The 18,839-nt window shown below is 37.5% G+C and overlaps 2 protein-coding genes across 4 annotated transcripts; one reads left to right on the plus strand and one right to left on the minus strand.

The window, feature by feature from the left end:
- Window positions 1-748: 748 nt before the first annotated feature.
- On the minus strand, window positions 749-10,606 carry LOC111339368 (uncharacterized). 2 transcript variants are annotated; one of them, XM_088726738.1, is made up of 18 exons: window positions 10,510-10,606; window positions 10,352-10,407; window positions 9,751-9,853; window positions 9,344-9,383; window positions 8,827-8,894; window positions 8,462-8,526; window positions 7,747-7,898; window positions 7,545-7,579; window positions 6,790-6,918; window positions 6,018-6,090; window positions 5,511-5,694; window positions 5,368-5,392; window positions 4,661-4,709; window positions 4,458-4,503; window positions 3,989-4,029; window positions 3,588-3,665; window positions 2,514-2,696; window positions 749-1,280 (listed from the first exon to the last, which is right to left on the minus strand). In XM_088726738.1, the coding sequence occupies exons 1-18, from the start codon at window positions 10,573-10,575 to the stop codon at window positions 1,096-1,098; spliced, it is 1,578 nt and encodes a 525-aa protein (XP_088582864.1). In that variant the 5' UTR covers window positions 10,576-10,606; the 3' UTR covers window positions 749-1,095. The 2 variants fall into 2 exon arrangements, with proteins under 2 accessions (XP_088582864.1, XP_088582863.1); XM_088726737.1 differs by having other exon boundaries at window positions 5,511-5,757.
- A 13-nt stretch (window positions 10,607-10,619) lies between these two features.
- On the plus strand, window positions 10,620-17,238 carry LOC111339383 (transmembrane protein 256 homolog). 2 transcript variants are annotated; one of them, XM_088726773.1, is made up of 5 exons: window positions 10,621-10,780; window positions 10,953-10,993; window positions 11,151-11,231; window positions 12,990-13,033; window positions 16,751-17,238. In XM_088726773.1, exons 1-5 carry the CDS (start codon window positions 10,681-10,683, stop codon window positions 16,848-16,850), a joined length of 366 nt encoding a protein of 121 aa, XP_088582899.1. In that variant the 5' UTR covers window positions 10,621-10,680; the 3' UTR covers window positions 16,851-17,238. The 2 variants fall into 2 exon arrangements, with proteins under 2 accessions (XP_022801773.1, XP_088582899.1); XM_022946038.2 differs by lacking the exon at window positions 12,990-13,033 and having other exon boundaries at window positions 10,620-10,780.
- The last annotated feature ends 1,601 nt before the right edge of the window (window positions 17,239-18,839 follow it).

The following is an 18,839-nucleotide window of genomic DNA, read 5'->3' on the forward strand; positions in this document are numbered from 1 at the left end:
ACTTAAGAGTTGCAGCTATCGCTTTAACCAACTCAGTTACATCTGATTTTCGATGATTACAGATCACCACATCATATTTTATCTTGCTGCATAATGACAGATTTTCTTGTACGTTCCTCAGCCTTAGTCGGGATTCGGTTCTGAAATGTTTCTATTTATTAAAAGTAAAAGAGGGTCCCAAGCCTGAGACAGCGTGAAAGATTCACCATTGAAACCATTGTGAGTTTGAATCGTACAAAATGGGGTAAAGTTTAGCTCTTTATACGCTGATGATATTTCGACCTGATTGAAAAGTTTACGGAAATAATAATTGTCTCTGGTCTAAGACTGAGATCAGCGAGCTCCTTTTTAGCGCTCTAGTTAACCTAACTTAGTCGTGTAAAAAAAAAAAATCACAGCCATCTGTAATTTTGGGTACATCTGTTTTTTAAGACTTGTGGTAACGTTGTGAAAACATCAAGATTTTCGGTAAGGCTTACGACTATGATCTATCTGTTCTGTTAGGTCGTATGGGTAGATTAATCCACTAAAGCAATAATAACATTAGCAAGGACTCATTCGAGTATACAAAGTCTCGCTCGCAAGTACAAGCGTGACTAACGTGATACAGTCGCGGGTGGGTAGAGCTACCTCAAAACATTATTTCTGACGAGGACGAATTTGTCTTCATTCCTTCCGGTTCAATTGTACGGTAGAAGAACGCATAGGAATCACTTCAATAACAGAGGCATCAAGTTCAAACACACAGTACGCTACGAAAGTACTTTACTTCATCTTAAAATAGCCATGGCAAGATGAATTAGGTGATATTTGCTTGAAATTCTACTTTCTCTGACTTCTGTTGATTGAGGACTTGATTAACAAAAATGTCACAATTTTTCCAAATACGCACACCCAATACAACCACATCCATAACACAAGATCCGCATAACTCATATTTATAAACACTGTTTGTGGCAGCAAGTAACCAAAACAAGAGAAGATGCACTTCATCCTCCCTTAACCACACAATAAATTTGATGTGCGGGTAATTTTGACTGATTTTCCAGGCAACGAAAACATACGGGAATGGTCTTTTTTCTTTTTTTTTTTTTTTCACGATTTCTTGAAGAAACTTGTCAGCGAAGATTGTTTGGCGGGTTTGTTCTTCATATCTACACAGGTCTTCTTGACTATTTTCTTTGCTGGGGAGGGTTGTTTCTCGTTCTCAGGAGGATTGGTTTCTTGAAGTTCTTCATCACTTGCATCGGTAGAGTCAATTTCATAAACTTTCTCGGTAACTGCAAAAGACACAAATCAAAACTGAAGCTTTACTTATGGTGCTCGAAATATTTTTCAGCCAGTTCCTTATGAAAAGTCGATACCTCACAAAGCATCTCATTGGAGTCAAGAGCTTTGAGGCGCTTTCAAAATTCTCAGACAAACTAAGACATGACGGCATATTTAGACAGATAGATGAATAAAGAGGGTAAGGTTTCCAGACAAACTGTGGCGCTGCGTCGGTGGGGGGAGGGGTGGGGGGTATTACAAGACAATCTGGTTTTATCAACTGGGCTAGTACAGTAATATACATTGGCCACCGTAGAGAGTTTCCAAAGCTAACGTTTGGAGCTTTGGCCCTTCGTCGGAGCAAATAAAATGACTCGCTCTGAAGAAGGGTGAACACTCGAAACATCAGCTGTAAAAACTCTTTACGATGGAAAATTTACAACATAAACACACTTGATAAAACCAAATTATCGTGACCAACAGACAGACAGACAGATAAATGAATAAAGGGTGAAAGTTTCTAAAGAAACTGTGGTGCTGTGTCGGTGGGGGTAACAAGGTAATTTGGTTATATCAACTAAGTTGAAATTGTAAATCGGCCACCGTAATGAGTTAAAAAGCTGACATTTCGAGCGTTAGCCCTTCGTCAGAGCGAATGGAGGAATTGTGGGTTGTGTGTGGGTTTATATGCAGAAAGTGGAGCTACGCTATTGGTGGGAACATGGCGACGAGAAAAATACGAATAAATTAGTGGAATGATAAACGTTCGTTGATACCTATGGGATTAAGAGTGCCGATGGACAGACAGACTGACTGACTAACTGGCAGACAGACAGACTGACTGACTGATTGACACACTGAGAGACAGACGGACACAGTTGCACAGACTGACGGACGGACGTACCCACGAACTTGCAGAGAAACGTGGGGTCTGTCGGACCGACAGAAGGAATTACCGACGGACAAAAGGACAGTTGGTCAGGCAGGCAGAAGGAAAACATACAGACGAAGCAGAGGGATGGACAGGCATGCAGACTGAAAGGCGCACAGAAAGACAAATAGACAGCCAGATAGACAAAAAGGCAGACTGACCGACTGACAAGTAGAATTTACAAAGGCAGACGAACAAACATCCAGACACAAGGACTGACACTGGTCCTAACATTAATTTTGTCTTGGTTTTGGTTGTTACTTAAAGAAGTCGGAAACATTAATCAAAACATGCTATATTCTCGCCCACATACCCATAAAGCCTTCGTCATTCATGTAAGTTTTATCTTTAAGTGCCTTCGTTCTTTTCCGTCGTCTTGCTGAGCCATTATTCACTGTTTGTTGAGGCCGTTGTTGTGGTGGTGGGCTAACGCTGCTTGAAGACCCTTCGTCACGGGGAACTCTCTTAGACACGTCCCCGTTCAGCACATCTTGCTCTTTTGAGAAACAGAACAGAAAGTTCTACATTGAAATTAAAATTACAGTGTACCGCGGAAATTTTGCAGATTGTTGTCAAACCAAAAAAAAATTCTGGCAGAGTGAAAATACCGTTAAAATGACGTCGTTACTTTCAGCCAATTGTCAATCATTGTCAGTTCTTATTCGAACAAGTGCCTCAACAAATGAACAATCAACCTGGAAGACATTCTGTGCAATAAATTCATTTTCTCCGACGATCAATTCCTCAAAAACTGGCTTTCCCAAGGATAAGTTTTCACTGAGATGAAAGGCGTTTTCTTCTCAGTTGAAATTTAGATTGAATTTGAACAAATACAAGGTGCAAGTTTTCTAAGGCCTAGTTTATACGTCGCGCTACAGTGGAATTTAATTCAGACGAATTTAATTCCATTAAATTCGTCGTTCCGTCGACGTAAATCGTGGCGTGGTTTTATGCGTCGAAATCAATACGATCGAATTTAATTCTCTTCCCAAATGCAGTGCCTCAGGTCGCTGCGGGCTCGCCAAAATAAATTGAAATACATGAATTGAAATACAATGTATGCATTTCATTCGACGCGACGCTAGTAGGAAGGTTAAAACTGAAGACGCGTTATCGATATTTTATCCATCTTACCAAGACGGATAAAACGTCAAGGACGAATTTAATTTACCAGACGAATTTAATTCGTTTTAGAAGTCGCGCTATCGTCGAATTTAATTGCTTGTGGGACCTTGAATTAAAGTCGTCTGAATTAAATTCGACTGTAGCGCGACGTTTAAACTAGGCCTAAATTTCTTTTAAATAACGGCGACATCCCATGAGTTGCGAAAGCACGCCACGAAGAAAGGGTGGTGCTCCGTGTTAAAAATGTCTACAACATCATTACCATCATCACTGCTGTCTTCTTTTGGAAGCTCTTTCGTTCGTTTCCTTCGCTTTTTTGGCTTCACTTCTCGTTCTTCGTCTGAAGTAGAAGTGAAAGAAAGTGTGATTAATCCAAACCATGAATAAAATGAAAAAAACAATTGCAAAATAAAATTCGTTAGAAGGCCTAACTGAGCATGCAAGAAAACCAAAAGAAAACGAAAAAAAAAAAACCAAAATGGGAATCAAACGTAGATGAGCAAGTAAACTAATAGATAAATAAATAAAAACAAACCTGACGGTATCATATTGCTTTCATGTACCGTCTGTTACAGGCTCTTTGATTTGGATCCTAAATCTTGACAAAACGAACAGATTGTCACGATCACACGATCACACGACACAGCTGAGTTTTGTACGTACCTGACTCTTCATTTATCACAGCTTTCTTTTTTCCCGCTTTACTACCAAAAAAAGAAACAGCTCGTTTTAAACCACCAGAAAATATCGACCATATTCACGACAGAGTAAGAGTGGAAATCTTCTGGAAATCTTCTTCCGAAAAACAGCTTCAACACCATTGTGCGGGAAAAGAAGAAAAAAAGGAAAAGCAAACAAAAACAACGACAACAACAACAAAAGGAAACGAAAAACCAAAGCATGAAAAGCAAAACCAAAGCGTTATAGGAATGTTTTTTATTTCTACCCAGAGCCTCCTCACATCTTTTCAGACTTACTTTACACCTATCGTTGAAATACCGCTCTTTTCCGTGGGATTAGCGCGGAGGGTCTAACACACGGACAGCCTAACAGCTTTATCCGAAAAAAATCGGGTCACACGACTATATAAATAAAAACTCCATGAACTGTGTCCACGCGAAGTTCCACTAACCCCTTTGAAACATCAGTCTGCTTGTCTTCCTTCTGCTTCTGTTTACCTATTTCACCAAAATGTATGAAGGGTGTAAATTTTCAGGTATTCAGTGAAAAAGCGCGTAAAATGTTCTTTCTCTGGATAGCCTTGTTAAACAAAACTTCATGGTTTTAGGACTCATTCCACTGTGATTTGAAACAATTATAATTACTTTATCATACCTACGACATTTGAATTCACAACTTTGGACATTTTGGGAGGCAAAGGTTCCTACAAACAAATCAAAGAATAATTCACCAAGATTTATAATCAAATGAATGTTGTATCTGGTTTTCTTCAGCTGAAACACACTCATCTCAAACACACGTTGAAACCAAATTTTTCAAATCCATAAAGTAAGGTTTCCATTCTTTTGAAGTGAATAGACATTTTCCATGCCAGACTGTTGATGGATAATTTGGATATATCAACAAAGTTGAAATGGTAAATTGGCCACCGTAACGATTACAAAAGCTGACGTTTCGAGCGTTAGCCCTTCTTCGGATGGATAAATTACCTAATTCTTAACACCCTAACATCAGTATGTATATTCTCCATACTGTTCTCTATACATTTCCCTAGGCGCCTACAAGGAGAATTTGTTTAACAATCAAGCGCTTCTTTAGTTAATCATCATACGGAAGTATAGTGTTTTGTTTCCTCTTCCTAAAACAATATATCTTTCATGGCCCAAATAACACGCAGCATATCTGATGTATGTCAAAGTTTCTGAAAGGATCATGTGAAGGGGTTTCACAGGGAGGTTGAAGAAGAAAAAAAGATTATTTAGAAACAAGGACTTTATCGACTCTATGAAAAGAGGGAGTGAGAAAAATAGCATTAACTCTACCACACGTTTTCAAATTAAATAAATTAATACAATTTTTACCTCCTCATCTTCAGAAGACAACTCCCTGGAATTAAGAAAAAGCATTTGAATAAATTGATAATTTTTTTCAACAAGCTGATGCATTCCTGAAGTCCATTTGTACTGAATGTGACATGCGAAGTAAACCACAAAAAAATAGATACCTTTTCTTTGAATTTCTACTTTCAGCAGCTTGATCTTGTTTCTTTGGTGCAGTTTGAGATTTTGCTGGTTTAACTTCTTTCTCTTTTCCTACAGTGCTTGGCTTTTCAGAAGCTTTTTTGCCTGTGGGTGGATCAACTTCTTTCTGTTTTCCTGCAGTGCTTGACTTTTCTAAAGCTTTTTTGCCTGTGGGTTGATCAACTTCTTTCTCATTTCCTGCAGTGCTTGACTTTTTTAAAGCTTTTTTGCCTGTGCATGGAAAAAAGTTAAAACTTTCACAGAAAGCTACCTAGCCTGGGGGTTGGTACTCAATGACTGGCATATCTGCCTTAAACCTTGTTCCCAGTGTCCTGTCTCTTCCTCCCTTAAGAAAGGACCCTGGTGGCAGCTAGTCATGAGTCTCCCAGAATTTGGGAGACTATAGAAAAAAACTTACATCAAAATGACAAGCACACACACACACAAAAAATAATGAAAAAAATATAAATTAAATAAATAAACTCACAAACCTGATGTGGATTTGCCAAAAAATGACATCACGCTACCCCCTTTGATGCTACTGTTGGGCTTGATTTGATCAGCCTTGGAATGACAAATAACAAAATATATACCAGATATTGAAGTCTCAGTTGATGATTTAAGTAAAATGCAACAGAAACATTCTATAATATCTGAAACTTTATTGATCATGGTAATCAGGGTGTTTATTTGCCATCAGAGATTGGAGAGCTGTAATTGCTCCGAGTTCTCCTATAACATTTTAATGACCTGGGCTGTTTATTAGTTTAAGTTAAGACTTTAACCTTCTACTCCTAACATCTAAAAAATTGTTTCTCCGCACTGTTTGCTGTAAGTTTTTTTAATAACTTTAGGTCAGAGAATTTGCCATTACATCAACCTTTAACTCTTACATGTACATGAAATTTTTGCTCTTACTCATTAACAGTACTCTGAAGAGAAATTCCTTGTTAGTCAACCCAAAAAGTAAAAGGGTGATAAATATTCTCCTGATCATTTGCTTTACTCCCTTACTACATTTCTCAACTCCTTTCAGTCCTATAAATGCTCAGAAAGGAATTTAACAGTTTCAAAGCACTGGGATCCATTCAGTTTTCCGTTCTGTCCTCGTGTACCGGTTCACAAGAGCCAATACAAAAGACCAAACAATACACAATAGCTAACCCATAACTCCTAAACAAAGAAAGAACAATGGTAATTCCCTTGGGAACTGGTACACCAGGACAGAACCCAATTTTCCTTAGAGCACAGCCTTGCACACACCTGGTTATCTCTTCCATTTTGTACAGCAGGTGGCTTTTCACCAATATGCCTGTCTGTCTTGGCGGTAGACTTTGTGGAGAACATCTCCATTGTAGGCAGTTGTCCTTTCCTTGACTTTGAAGTTGCTATCTATTTTTGGCATGGTGTGATAAGAAAATTACACAATTAGAGACTAATAAGTACTTTGACACAATAACAATACTTCCAAAACTAACAAATGAGAGATCAAATCAAGAATTAGATATATGGATGGATAGATGGTGTAGAGTATTCATAACTTATTGCTCTCTTTCAACTGTATTTCATTCAATAATCAAGATAATATGTTTACCGTCCAATATTTGTAATTACCCCTAGTTAATTTACTTTCACTTAGGATAGTAGATTTATGGCATGATTTAGTAATAGGAAGTTCCTTAGGTTAGTAATGCTATGTAATGCAATACACTACAGATAGACAGATGAGTGCCAGGAAAAATTGATGAATCTAAAGACAAACTGACAAAGAATTTGTATGATAATTTATGTTGCAGTTTTAAATAAAATGGCATTAATGTTAAAATAATTTCAAATCAGTCTCACTTGTCCTTTCTTTTTTGTTCAGGGATTATTCCCAAGTCTATGTCTCTCAAAAAAGGAAGGTCAGATCAAATTACTTTAAATACAGTCATACTGTAACAAAACCCACTTTAAAACTCAATACATATCATGTAACAGAATGTAAATACAGTTAGGTAACAAGTACAAAAACAAACCTTAGATTTTTGGTCAAATGCTGGATTAGAGGCCCCTGCAGAACAAAAGGATTTTTTTAATTTGAACAACAACTAGTAATGTACAACTAAAATAACTTTTGCTTAAATCAAATGCATGCAATACAAAATGCAATTTGGCTCTGATCATGTTTATGAACTGTGAAACACATCGCTACACCAGGCCTACAGTACATTTATTTACCTCTTGAAGATGAGTGCACTTCACCAGTTCCATTAACCATTTTGGTACTATGATCCGTGTTACCATCTGTCACCCCATTCATGAGGTGGGCACCTCTGTTAACACCTTTATCTGCTCGAGGTACTGCAGCTGAACAATGGATATGGCTCCATCTACATGTGGAAGACAAACTGGTCATTATTTCATGCTACTTCCTTTCACCTTGTATTTCTTTCTAAGATTAAATTATCTGAAATCTACCAATAATTACTTTTGTTAGTCTTGAAATGACTGGTTTTTACTTTTATAAAAACCGAGTAGCTTAGTTTAAAAAATCACTGCAATATTTGGTGTTTGATACCAATATGATTACACAGTTGATAAGAATTTAAGCTATACCGGGGAGAAAATACCTTTCGTTTGTAAAAGCATCCTCATGCTATAACATTGTCGATAACTCTCCTTTTCATCATGACTTGTCTCAGGGCTCGACACTTACTTTTCAACTTACTTATAGTCAAGTGGCTAGTGACAACTTAAATGCTACAACAATTTCAGTTTGTTTACCAGCCAAACTGACAAGTGGAAATCGAAAATCACTAGCCAAAACTGAATTTCTACTAGTCTGTGGCTAGTTGGCTACCATTAGTGTCAAGCCCTGTGTCTGCTTATAAAACTATCAATATTGTCAAGAAAATTCAAACTCTTGTTTGTTATATTAGAGGGTAAAATATACCTGTTAGTTTCGCTGCTGTGCTGCTTCTGTACATCATAGTCAACAGTGTACAGTGAATTTGAATCCTAGAAATTGGTATCAGAAGTCGATTATTTATTTGAATCAATTTGAGGTTAATTGCTTATTGTTTACTGGTTGGATAGCTTGAAAGATTTGATAAACATTTTCTTGACTTTAAAATTCCCCCTATGGACAGGATTGTTGATAAGTTTGAAAGTAATGTAGAAAGTGGTTAAGAAATAGTAGGCAAGCATGTTAATGCCAGGTTGTTTCCTCAAATTACATGTATATGCAAGACTGGGAACTTATGAGTTGATCTCCCTCAAACTAAATAGATGGCTAAGAAATGGAGTAACTAACATCACCTTTAATTTACATTTCTGTACACTGTAGATGTGTAAAGAAGTCACTAATGAGAAGTTCTTTTTGGTTTCTAAAAATAAGTGAAACAAACAACACCAACATCTGTTACTTTGTAATGTTATGCATAGTTAAACTGCATGATCACTAACTATATGAGTAAATCACACAAATTCACTTAAGCCATGGTATTTCATAAGTCAGTTATTCATCCCCTGTTACCAGATTGAATTTGAAATTAGAAAATTAGGTTTTGTGGAGGAAAGAAAATCACACAGGCTCTTGGGACAAACAAAAGAAAAAACCCCAAGCTCTAACTAAGAACCAGCAACAAGCTAAATTCAAAACAGACCCAGGAATTGAACCTAGCTTGAACTTGCCAGTGTTTAATGGCTACATTTCTCTGGGAAAAAACAAATGAAAACTTAGATAATTTTTGTAATAAGTGAGTTATAGATTGCTTAACACCCTTGAATAGGAATCTATAGAGTAATTCATACTGAGAGTATGTATAGTTTGTACCTTCTAGCTTTTCATCCTGCGTAATGACAAATCTATGTACCTGAAATAAAATGAGCATTTTCAATTCATGGTTTGAGTCTTTACTTTGTATTGAGTTAAGGCTTTACTTTACTCTGATGGAAACTTGAGTTCATTATAATAAATAAAATTATCTATCTTGGACAAAAAAGGGAAAGATAAAAGGGAGGCTAAAATACATCATAACAAATGTAGGAAAGAGTTCCATATAACCCCATACATTAATTATGCATTCCATTTCATAAAGGTTTCTTTGCAACACTCTGCGCATAATTAATGTCTGGGGTTATATGGAACTCTTGTCCAAATGTACACTGTATGATTGAAAGCGAGGAGAATTCATATTTAAGTCTTTGGAGTTAGAGGAATAAGTCAAGTGGAAATCTCACTGTGTCTCCATCCACTGAACATCTTCCTCCAATCAAGTAAGTAACATCAAGTTCGGAGCCAGTTTTTGACCCCTTCTGTTTCTCAACAAAGGCATAGAGCATCCTGCAAAAACAAAACAAAACAAAAAAAAAAAACACTACAGACATGTCAAGGATATATTGTAACCACATAAAATTATCTTGAATAACATCATGTCGTCCCATCAGGAAAATTTTTAACTAGGAATCCCAAAGTATTTTTTCTTTATTTATATATTTTACGTATATTTTTTATTTCTCTTCGTCTGTGAACAATTCGAATTATAGGTCTTTAAAATCAAGAAAAGGCTCACTACTTTTAGACAAAGACCGCAAATAGGCTTAAATAAAAAGAATTGACAGATTTTCAAATGCATATATTAAAAAAGTTTTTTGAAATAAATGTTGCGTTGAAGATTGCTACGAACAAGCTAGCATTGAAATTCGTTTCAATTGATTCGTCCGTAACGCACCGTTACATTTTGCATCGAAGACTCCATCCTTTGAGTTGAAACGAAGCAAAGGCAGAAAAAATAGTATGACATGATCACTGCTTGAGAGTATATATTTTCAGTTTGCTTACTGTTTCGCTCTGTTGGCCGGGACTGACAAAGTTCGACTCAACCATTTATAAGTTACCTGAAATAAAACAGCCCAGGAACAGAAGACTACATCAAAAAATGTACTGTTAAGGAGAAAATAAGCAGGTTAATTTGAAAAGGCGCTGTGAAATAAGCTTACAATTCTATTTTCGTCGTTCACAAATTCATCAAGATTTGCAAGGTACAGCTCCTCTTCGTCCGCCATCTTGATTTCCCGCCAAAGAATTTGTTTCGCGCGTTTCTTTGTGTGTATTACCGCTGCCCACTCTTGCGCCGTCGTTTGCTAGTGACGGAACTTCGTATTTCCAAAATGTTGGCAAGTATTTTGCATTTTTCTCCAACGATTTTCCACAAAATAGCTGGTGTATCTGGAGCATTGGCTATTGCATTGGGTGCATACGGAGCTCATGGTAATTATGCTCATTTTCACCTTAAATAATCCACAAGCAAACTGTGTTTATGTTGTGGGCTGAGTAAACACAAAGCACTGGTCGAATCACTTTTTATAAATTGGCCAAGTTAATCGATCAATATAAGAAGTACAAGCAGGATATTTGCTAAGGTGAATCGTTTTTATTACAGCCAAATCCCTTAATGAAGAAGACGCCAAAAAATACAAAGAGGTAAATGAATTCAAGTAAACAATACAGCTGAGAATGTCTTAAATTTAGACACAAGGATTCAATGGTACACCTAACCTTCGATTGATTATCTGGTTACGTAAGCCTTAGACTTGACCTTAAATCTAAACGCATTGACATCTGATGTTTTATTTTTCAGTCCTTCATGACTGGTAACCTGTATCATCATATTCATAATTTGTTGATATTAGCTACTCCCTTTGCTAAAAGACCAAACTTGGTAAGTTAAGTAGAGAACAATACATGGGCATGATTACATATGGAAATTTCTCTTCTTGTGTTCAACCTGATGCATGTACACGTGGCTCATGAGTGAGATATCGAGTTAAATGCAAGGAGAGAAATTCCTTAAATGCAAGCAAACATGTCTTATTTTATGATATTAATAATATACATGAAAAAATTTCTCGGTTCTGATTGGTTAAGATGAATGCAGTTTTCAGTTAATTCAGTGCAGAAGAGAGTTAATTCAGTGCAGAAGAGGGTTAATTCAGGGCAAAGAAAGAAACAAACCAGACATTCTGATTGGTCAGAAGGATTGGTTAATGTCAATGTCAATGTCAAGGTCAATGCAAGGTCAATGTCACATGCAGAGTTTGAATAAATTATTTTTGCACATGATGTGCGCGCTTCACAAGATTTTCTCGTGCAATTTGGAATAAATGAGTACTTGTAAATTTTTTCAAAGACCACAAATTGCACTTGCCCTACAGGCTCGTGCAATTTTGTTAGTCTTTGAGAAAATCTACTCATGCTTATTTATTCCAAATTGCACTCGAAATCATGTGATTACGTATACAAACACCATGGGCCTACAATGACAAGAAAAGCGGACTTTATTAGTGAATGAGCAGTGTGAAATGCGTTTTATGTATCAGCAGCTTATTGCTGATATCTAACACACTTTTGGCTTCTTATAGCTGGAAATCCTGGTATAGTGCTACTTTCTTTATGACATGGCTTGACACTAACTTTTGTTATGACAATTTCAGTTTTTTTTACTAGCCAAACTGGCGAGTGGGAATTGAAAAACACAAGCCAAAACTGAATTTCTACTAGTCTGTGGTTAGTTGGCTACTGTTAGTGTCAAGCCCTGCATGATAAAGATATTTTAATTGCTCAACTGCAAATTTGGTTAAATAGTTAAAGATCAAGATTTTTTAGCCTTGAACCACAACATTTATTCTCTTCTTTTTTGTAGGATAATAAATTTAAATTGTAAGGGGAAATAGCATGTTGTACATTATGGGAAGTTAAATGAATACTCTTCACCAACCCCCCACCCCCACCCCCCTCCCCGCACAACATAACCAGGGATTTTAATATGAGAATATATGAAGGTGAGGGTGAAGTGAATATTGTTTAAAAAATCCCCAAGAGGAAGTCGAGGGGATTGTTCAACAATATTTACTGGGCCTGAGGCAAGTAATTGTTTCAGTATTATTTCTTAGGTGCTTTCAAATTCTTTTGTAAATTCATTTTGTTGTTGAAAGTATTCTGTTACAATTGTTACGAATACTTGTATCAAGATAAGCAGCCAGTCTCCACTAGCAGTTTTCATGGTTATTTTATTCAATCAGCAAAAGCTTAATATCTTTCTTTTAAAAACTTGATGGCATCCAAGGCTGTGCTCTAAGAAAAATTGAAGAGAGCCCAGTGCTCAGAAACTGAAATCCAGGGTGCCCAGCATATGCTTTTTATGAAAAAACTAAGATTCCTGGGTCGCCCAAGAACAAAAGTAAGGCACCAGGGGCCACGGGGTGCTGCTAGACTACAGCCCTTGACAAAACATAAGCAGCCATTTTGAAATTTAGCACTGCTGCTACAATCACAAGTTGTTGTGCAAGTTGATTGTTGTGAGATATGATGTAATCATTGACCAATCAGAGCATGTGCATCTCTATAATCACTGGACCAATTACACTGAAGGTTGATTTTAAATGTATCGAGTGGCTTAATATTTTTTTTTCTGAATCAGGCTGGCAGTTTAATTTGTGTTGGAATTCTTCTATTTCCTGGCAGGTAAATCATTTCAAGCTTTAAAGTGCCCCTGAGATCAAAATTTTCGACATAATTTTTTTCCATTTTCGTGTTCAGTGTGTCTCCTTCACCTACTCTGCCAAATTTCAGTTTAGACCGAGCACCAGCAATATCTTTTTTCGGGCCGTTAAATTCACGATTTCGCGTCCGCCATTATTTGATCATGTTCCGGAAGTTGATCGCAGGACTCAGAGGAAGTGACGTCAAAGGCTCAACGCGAAAACCTCACATGGCAAAATGTCAAGCAAACATAACAGAGTGCTTTACTCTATTCTTACAAAAACTAAACAAAAATGACTGGGCATCGATGCGTAATTCAACGCTGAAGTAATCGTGGAGACTTGCTGCAGGTATTTCTCTGCATCGAAGCCTTGCAAATAGATCAGAGCGGGAAAAACGGATGCGATTTGTGCGACCTCGCCGAGTAAACTTCAATCCCACAGAAATATTTGTGATCTACTCCGAACACTTCTCGGAGGACTGTTTCGAGAGATCTGTGTACTTTGAAAGGATCTAGGCGAAGAATTCTGTCGGGTTCAGTGCCTACCGTTCAAGAAGAGAAGGGACAAGAAAAACCGTCCTCAGTGCGATCTCAAGGTGCCCCAAGGAACAATTCTTGGCCTTATTTTGTTTATCATCTACATAAATGACATCTCAACAGATTTGACATCTACTGTTAAGATTTATGCAGATGATACTAAAATCTACCGAACAATCAGTTCGCCAGATGTTGATATCCCTGCCCTGCAGAGTGACCTAGATCGATTGAATATATGGGCGAATAAATGGCAAATGCACTTCAATCCGGATAAATGCGAGGTCATGCGTATTACACATAGAAAGATAAAACTAAACCAATTTACTCGCTAGGTGGGCAATTTAGGTCGGTAGAGAACACTAAGGACCTTGGAGTAACCATCTCTTCTGACCTGTCCTGGGGCTTGCATGTATCTGCAATGGTAAACAAGGCAAATATGGTACTAGGTATCATAAAGCGGTCCATCGGAACAAATTACCAGTACGCGTTTTCGCAGCTCTATAAATCACTGGTCAGGTCCATACTGGAGTATGCGGCACCTGTTTGGAGTCCGTATTTGATTAAGGATATTACGGCTCTAGAAACGGTTCAACGAAGAGCTTCGCGACTAGCTTTAAGGCAGAAACGAGGCGAAATGAATTACGAACACCGTTGTAGCTTACTAAAATGGCAAACACTAGAAAAGCGGAGAGAATTTCTATCTCTGGTTCAATGTTATAAGATAATTTTTGGTATTGATCACCTCTCTTTCCCAGATTTCTTTGTGTTTGCTAATAAGCGTACAAGAGCTAACCACGACTATAAACTTTACCAGAAAAGAGCGGTTTGTAATTGTTACAAATATTGTTTCTTCATTCGCATTGTAGGGAAATGGAATAGCTTGCCAGGATACATTGTCCACGCCGAATCATTGTCTGTCTTTAAGAGTAGACTTAAAATTTATTTGAATATTTATTGAATTTTTATTGAATCTGTAGCCTTTAAATTTTATCTTTTGTATGTTTTTAGTAAGGGAAATTGGTTTTATACAGGGCTGACCTCACGATTTTCCCTTTTCAGGATGTATTTTTTTACATTTGCGTTCTAGCTTCCTGAATAAATGTTATGTTATGTTATGTTATGTTATCTCGACGCCGGAAAGCGAAGTCTACGAACCTCCACGGATTTTGTCACCATTACATATGAGCTGATCAATATCCACCTTTAACAACTCTCTGGCAGAATATCTTACACAAAGGAAAGTACTCGGTGAACATTGTGAATAAGAATAATAAAATAGCCGAATTGCGGATTGAGATTTCTGACCTCAAAGAGCTCACTTTTATACAAAAGAGATGAAAAATATAGTTGTGTGCTCTGATTCTAAAAGAAAGCTGGCTTTAATATCAGCGAAAGCAGAACAAACAGCTTAAGACACAGAGCACAAAAACACTTTAAAATGTAGGCTTGCAGCCAAAAAACCGAGAAAATGAAATTTCTTTAAAAACCTGTCAAACTATCAACCATCTGACAGCCACGTCAGCGTGCTACCAAAGGGTCTCAAATTCATCACAACGCCCGTGACAAAAGAATTTAAAATCAGGCCAACTTTTGCGGGATTTATTCGCAAGACGAGTGCACCTCCGTTACACCTTTCACGGACAAAACAAAGAACCACTTCTGTTTCATATCAAACTGAATGCCACCGGTTCAGTCTTCTATCGCCCCTCAGAGCTACTTGGAAAATTGTCATAACGCTTCTTGCAGACTGCACCTAAGCCAAAAAATACTTTGTAACGCAATGAGGTCACGGCTCAAAAAGAGTTGAAACAAACTCTGCTTTAAACCTCACCGAAGCAACACAACAATAGTCATCATGAGCAAGACAGAAAAAACAACAGAGGCCAAAGTGCAACTCAACAACAGAGTTCACTTCAAACCTCTCAAAGCACCGATAGTAAAAAACACGTAGGAAAGGGTTAATGAGATCATTGACTAAATGCATCGCGGAAAACTCATTGATGGCTTAGAAATGGCTTTCACAAACTCCCAATATCCGCCTTCGGATACACATTAGCCATTGCCGAAAACTATTTTTACTAATCACCCGATAATTTCTTACAAAAAGAAAAATCCCTTACGACAAGCAAAAATACAGTTCGAAGGCGATAAAGCGATGCGACCACAAAAGCCACATGGGGAGTCCGTGCCGTTCTTTGTTTATTTTTATTCGCATGGCAAAAATTCATCGTTTGTCGGCGCAAAACTATCCGCAGAAGCTTCAGATGATTTGTGGGACAATTCATCGTCTGAATAAGTCGACATTTCCCGTCTGACAACGAAACAGTTCTCAAAAAAGTAATATGTGTGATTCTCTGTGCAGCGGACAAAGAGAGTTGTGACAAAGCAAAGCATAAGTTTGTTGAACCTTTGACGTCATGATGACGTTTTTGCGGGCTCGGCTGGAACATGTTTTCAGCAATGGCGTACGATTGTTGGACGACTTTGAAGCGGTAAAAATTGGTCATCGAAGGTTTGTTTTGAGTTTTTAATGGCAAAAAGGGTCGTAACTTGACCCAATTCAACATTGTGTAAACAATTTAGGCCGAAATAAAATGGTCAATTTTCGTCTCAGGGGCACTTTAACAGGTTTCTTTATTGGCAGAATTTCAGCCCTTGGCAAATTCTTTGCCTCATAACAAACAGAGAATATTTCCAGACATTTATTACTTAAACTTTTAATGTACTTAATCCTGTTTGAGTGAAGACAGCCCATGAGGCCTTGCAAATCAAATGCACATAACAGATGACCATTGTTGAGTCTGGTTCCAGGCCCTCCCTGCCTTCTTCTGGTATTACGGTGGTCAGCTGTTTCTGACTAGAGTATGAGGTGTTGGCACAGTAGTTATTATCATCCTTGTCCTGTCTACCTTGTTACACTCCGTTTTAAAAGAAGGCCAAGAGCAAGGCCTTTTATAGAACAACAAATTTTCATGAAAGAAGTTTTGCAGCCTCATTATGAAACTGAGGCTTTAAGAACTTGGGATTGGTCAGGAGCCCATAACTTGTGCACCTAGATTGCTGCATTACTGATTCTAAAAGTTCGTATCTAATTGTGTCCTTTTTGGGATTGCAGTTTATTTATTTTGTACTCAAGATATTTTGTTCTTTCTTTGTTTCAGCTGTTATTTAGTTGGACTGAAAAAGGACAGATCATATGGAAAGCTAGCTCCATTTGGCGCATACTTCCTTATGGCTGGATGGCTAGTTTTTGTAATTTAAATACTTGGAGAAGATGGGTTTACTCTCATAGTGCTGGCTAAAAGATTTGAATAGGTTAAACCTCAATTTAACAATCAGTCAAGTTTCTTGACCTGCCTGTGGACGTTGCACAATAGCTTCTTAGTTGTACAGAAACTAGAGAGAATTTTCAATCAAAAGTCCAAACTATAATGCATACAGTTTTTACTTCACGTTGCCTTTGATTGGTCCAAAGTCGAGCCAGACGAAAAACTTTAACCAACCACGTGATGGTCATTCACGCTTTCCCGCGCTTTCTTGTGAATTGTTCTGATAGGTTGTTGTGATCACTTCGGCTATGGTTTTACAACATTCACTCAAAAAGTGCTCTGAGACCTTGTCTTATGAAAATAAAGATTTCTGATGGGTAGCAATTGCCTTAAAATAGAACGTACCATTCCACCCGAGTCTGTGTACTGTCTTAGCGTGCTCAAATATTAAAGAATCACTCTTAGATTCTGAAATATCACAAAGCGCAACCCGAATAATTCAATAATCCTGTACCCGCTCAAGAACAATACAAACAGCGGCACAAACAACCTTAATCGACCATTTCATGCAATACAAGGTAATTTTGGTTTTATCAACTGAGTTGATAACAGAATGGCCATCACAAGGAGTTTCAAAGCTGACTTTTGGAGCGTAAGCCGTTCGGTAGAGCGTTAGCGCGCGCAACATCAGCTTTGAAACTCTTACGGTGGCCAACTTAGATTAGCAACTCAGTTGATAAAACCAAAATTACCTCGTTATATTTCCCCGCCGACGCTACACCACAGTCTCATCCGAAACTTGTCCTATTAATTTTACGTAATAGTCGGGTGTATCAACGAAAGTCGGTTACCAGCGGTCTTTCCACCACCTTATGACTTTCACTCCCAAAATCTCATTAGTTACTCTCCTTATTGCCTGTCGTACGGTTCCTTTGAGGTTACTTTGGAGAGTTTGTTATCTGACCAACTAATAATCTTCTAGTTAATTGACATTTTTATTTATTCTCACCATATGTCCTCTTGATATTGTATTGGCACCGTAAGGAGAAATTCTGTCTTGGTCACTCATAGTAGTGATAAAGTTATGACTCGCCGCCGTCTGTTGAGCCTGTGAGGTACGTTCTCTTGTTTGAGTTTTACCTTACGGCCCCTTTTCCGATTAAAGTCAGCTATTACACCATCAGCAACCACGGTGAACTGTGTTATTTTGGCGGAAAAAAGGCAGGATCCATTGATGACACAGGAAACGTTTTGGCGCAAATGACGTAATGGAAAAAAGCGAGAGAATTCGAGTAGAGGTGCAACGTTCTGTCGTTTGACCTCTAAGAGTGGTTAGCCTCTATATTCTTCTCACAATGTAATCCCTGAATCACACACGGTCATGACAATAACAGAAATGATCACCAACTCCAGGTAAAGAAGCTCTTGATTGTTAAACAAATTCTCCTTGTCAGTGCCTTAAAATGTACGTAGAACAGTATGGAGAATATGCATACTGATGTCAGGGTGTAGAGGGTTAAGTAGCTTTGTAATGCATTGAAAATATTCTGGTAATAATATTAATTATTATTATTATTTGTAATCATTTTTTTTATCAAGATCTCTATTTTCGTCCTCTTGATATTCTTTTAGTGCTGCCACTCTGAAGGTAATCTTTCTTCTTTTAGCTGAATTCGTTGGGTCTCAATCAACTCGACCCTTTCACTTTGCATCTCATTAATTCAGCGTGCATAATTATCAATTCATAAATCAAAACATTTCGCGATTAATTATACAACGAATCATCGTCTAACTTACTCAGCTCTTACCTTATTCAATTGTCGCAATTTTCCATAATTTTATGATGCAATACCGGTGAATATTTTATAAAATTAAATATAAACTATAAATATAAATATAAACTAAGGTACATTCTCTTCGCTCCAGCCACTAACTGTGGACTCGAAAATTATCTTTCTGATTCCGTGTTTAACCCATCTGG

The sequence above is a fragment of the Stylophora pistillata genome, chromosome 7 (assembly GCF_964205215.1).
Source record: "Stylophora pistillata chromosome 7, jaStyPist1.2, whole genome shotgun sequence".
Taxonomy (NCBI): domain Eukaryota; kingdom Metazoa; phylum Cnidaria; class Anthozoa; order Scleractinia; family Pocilloporidae; genus Stylophora; species Stylophora pistillata.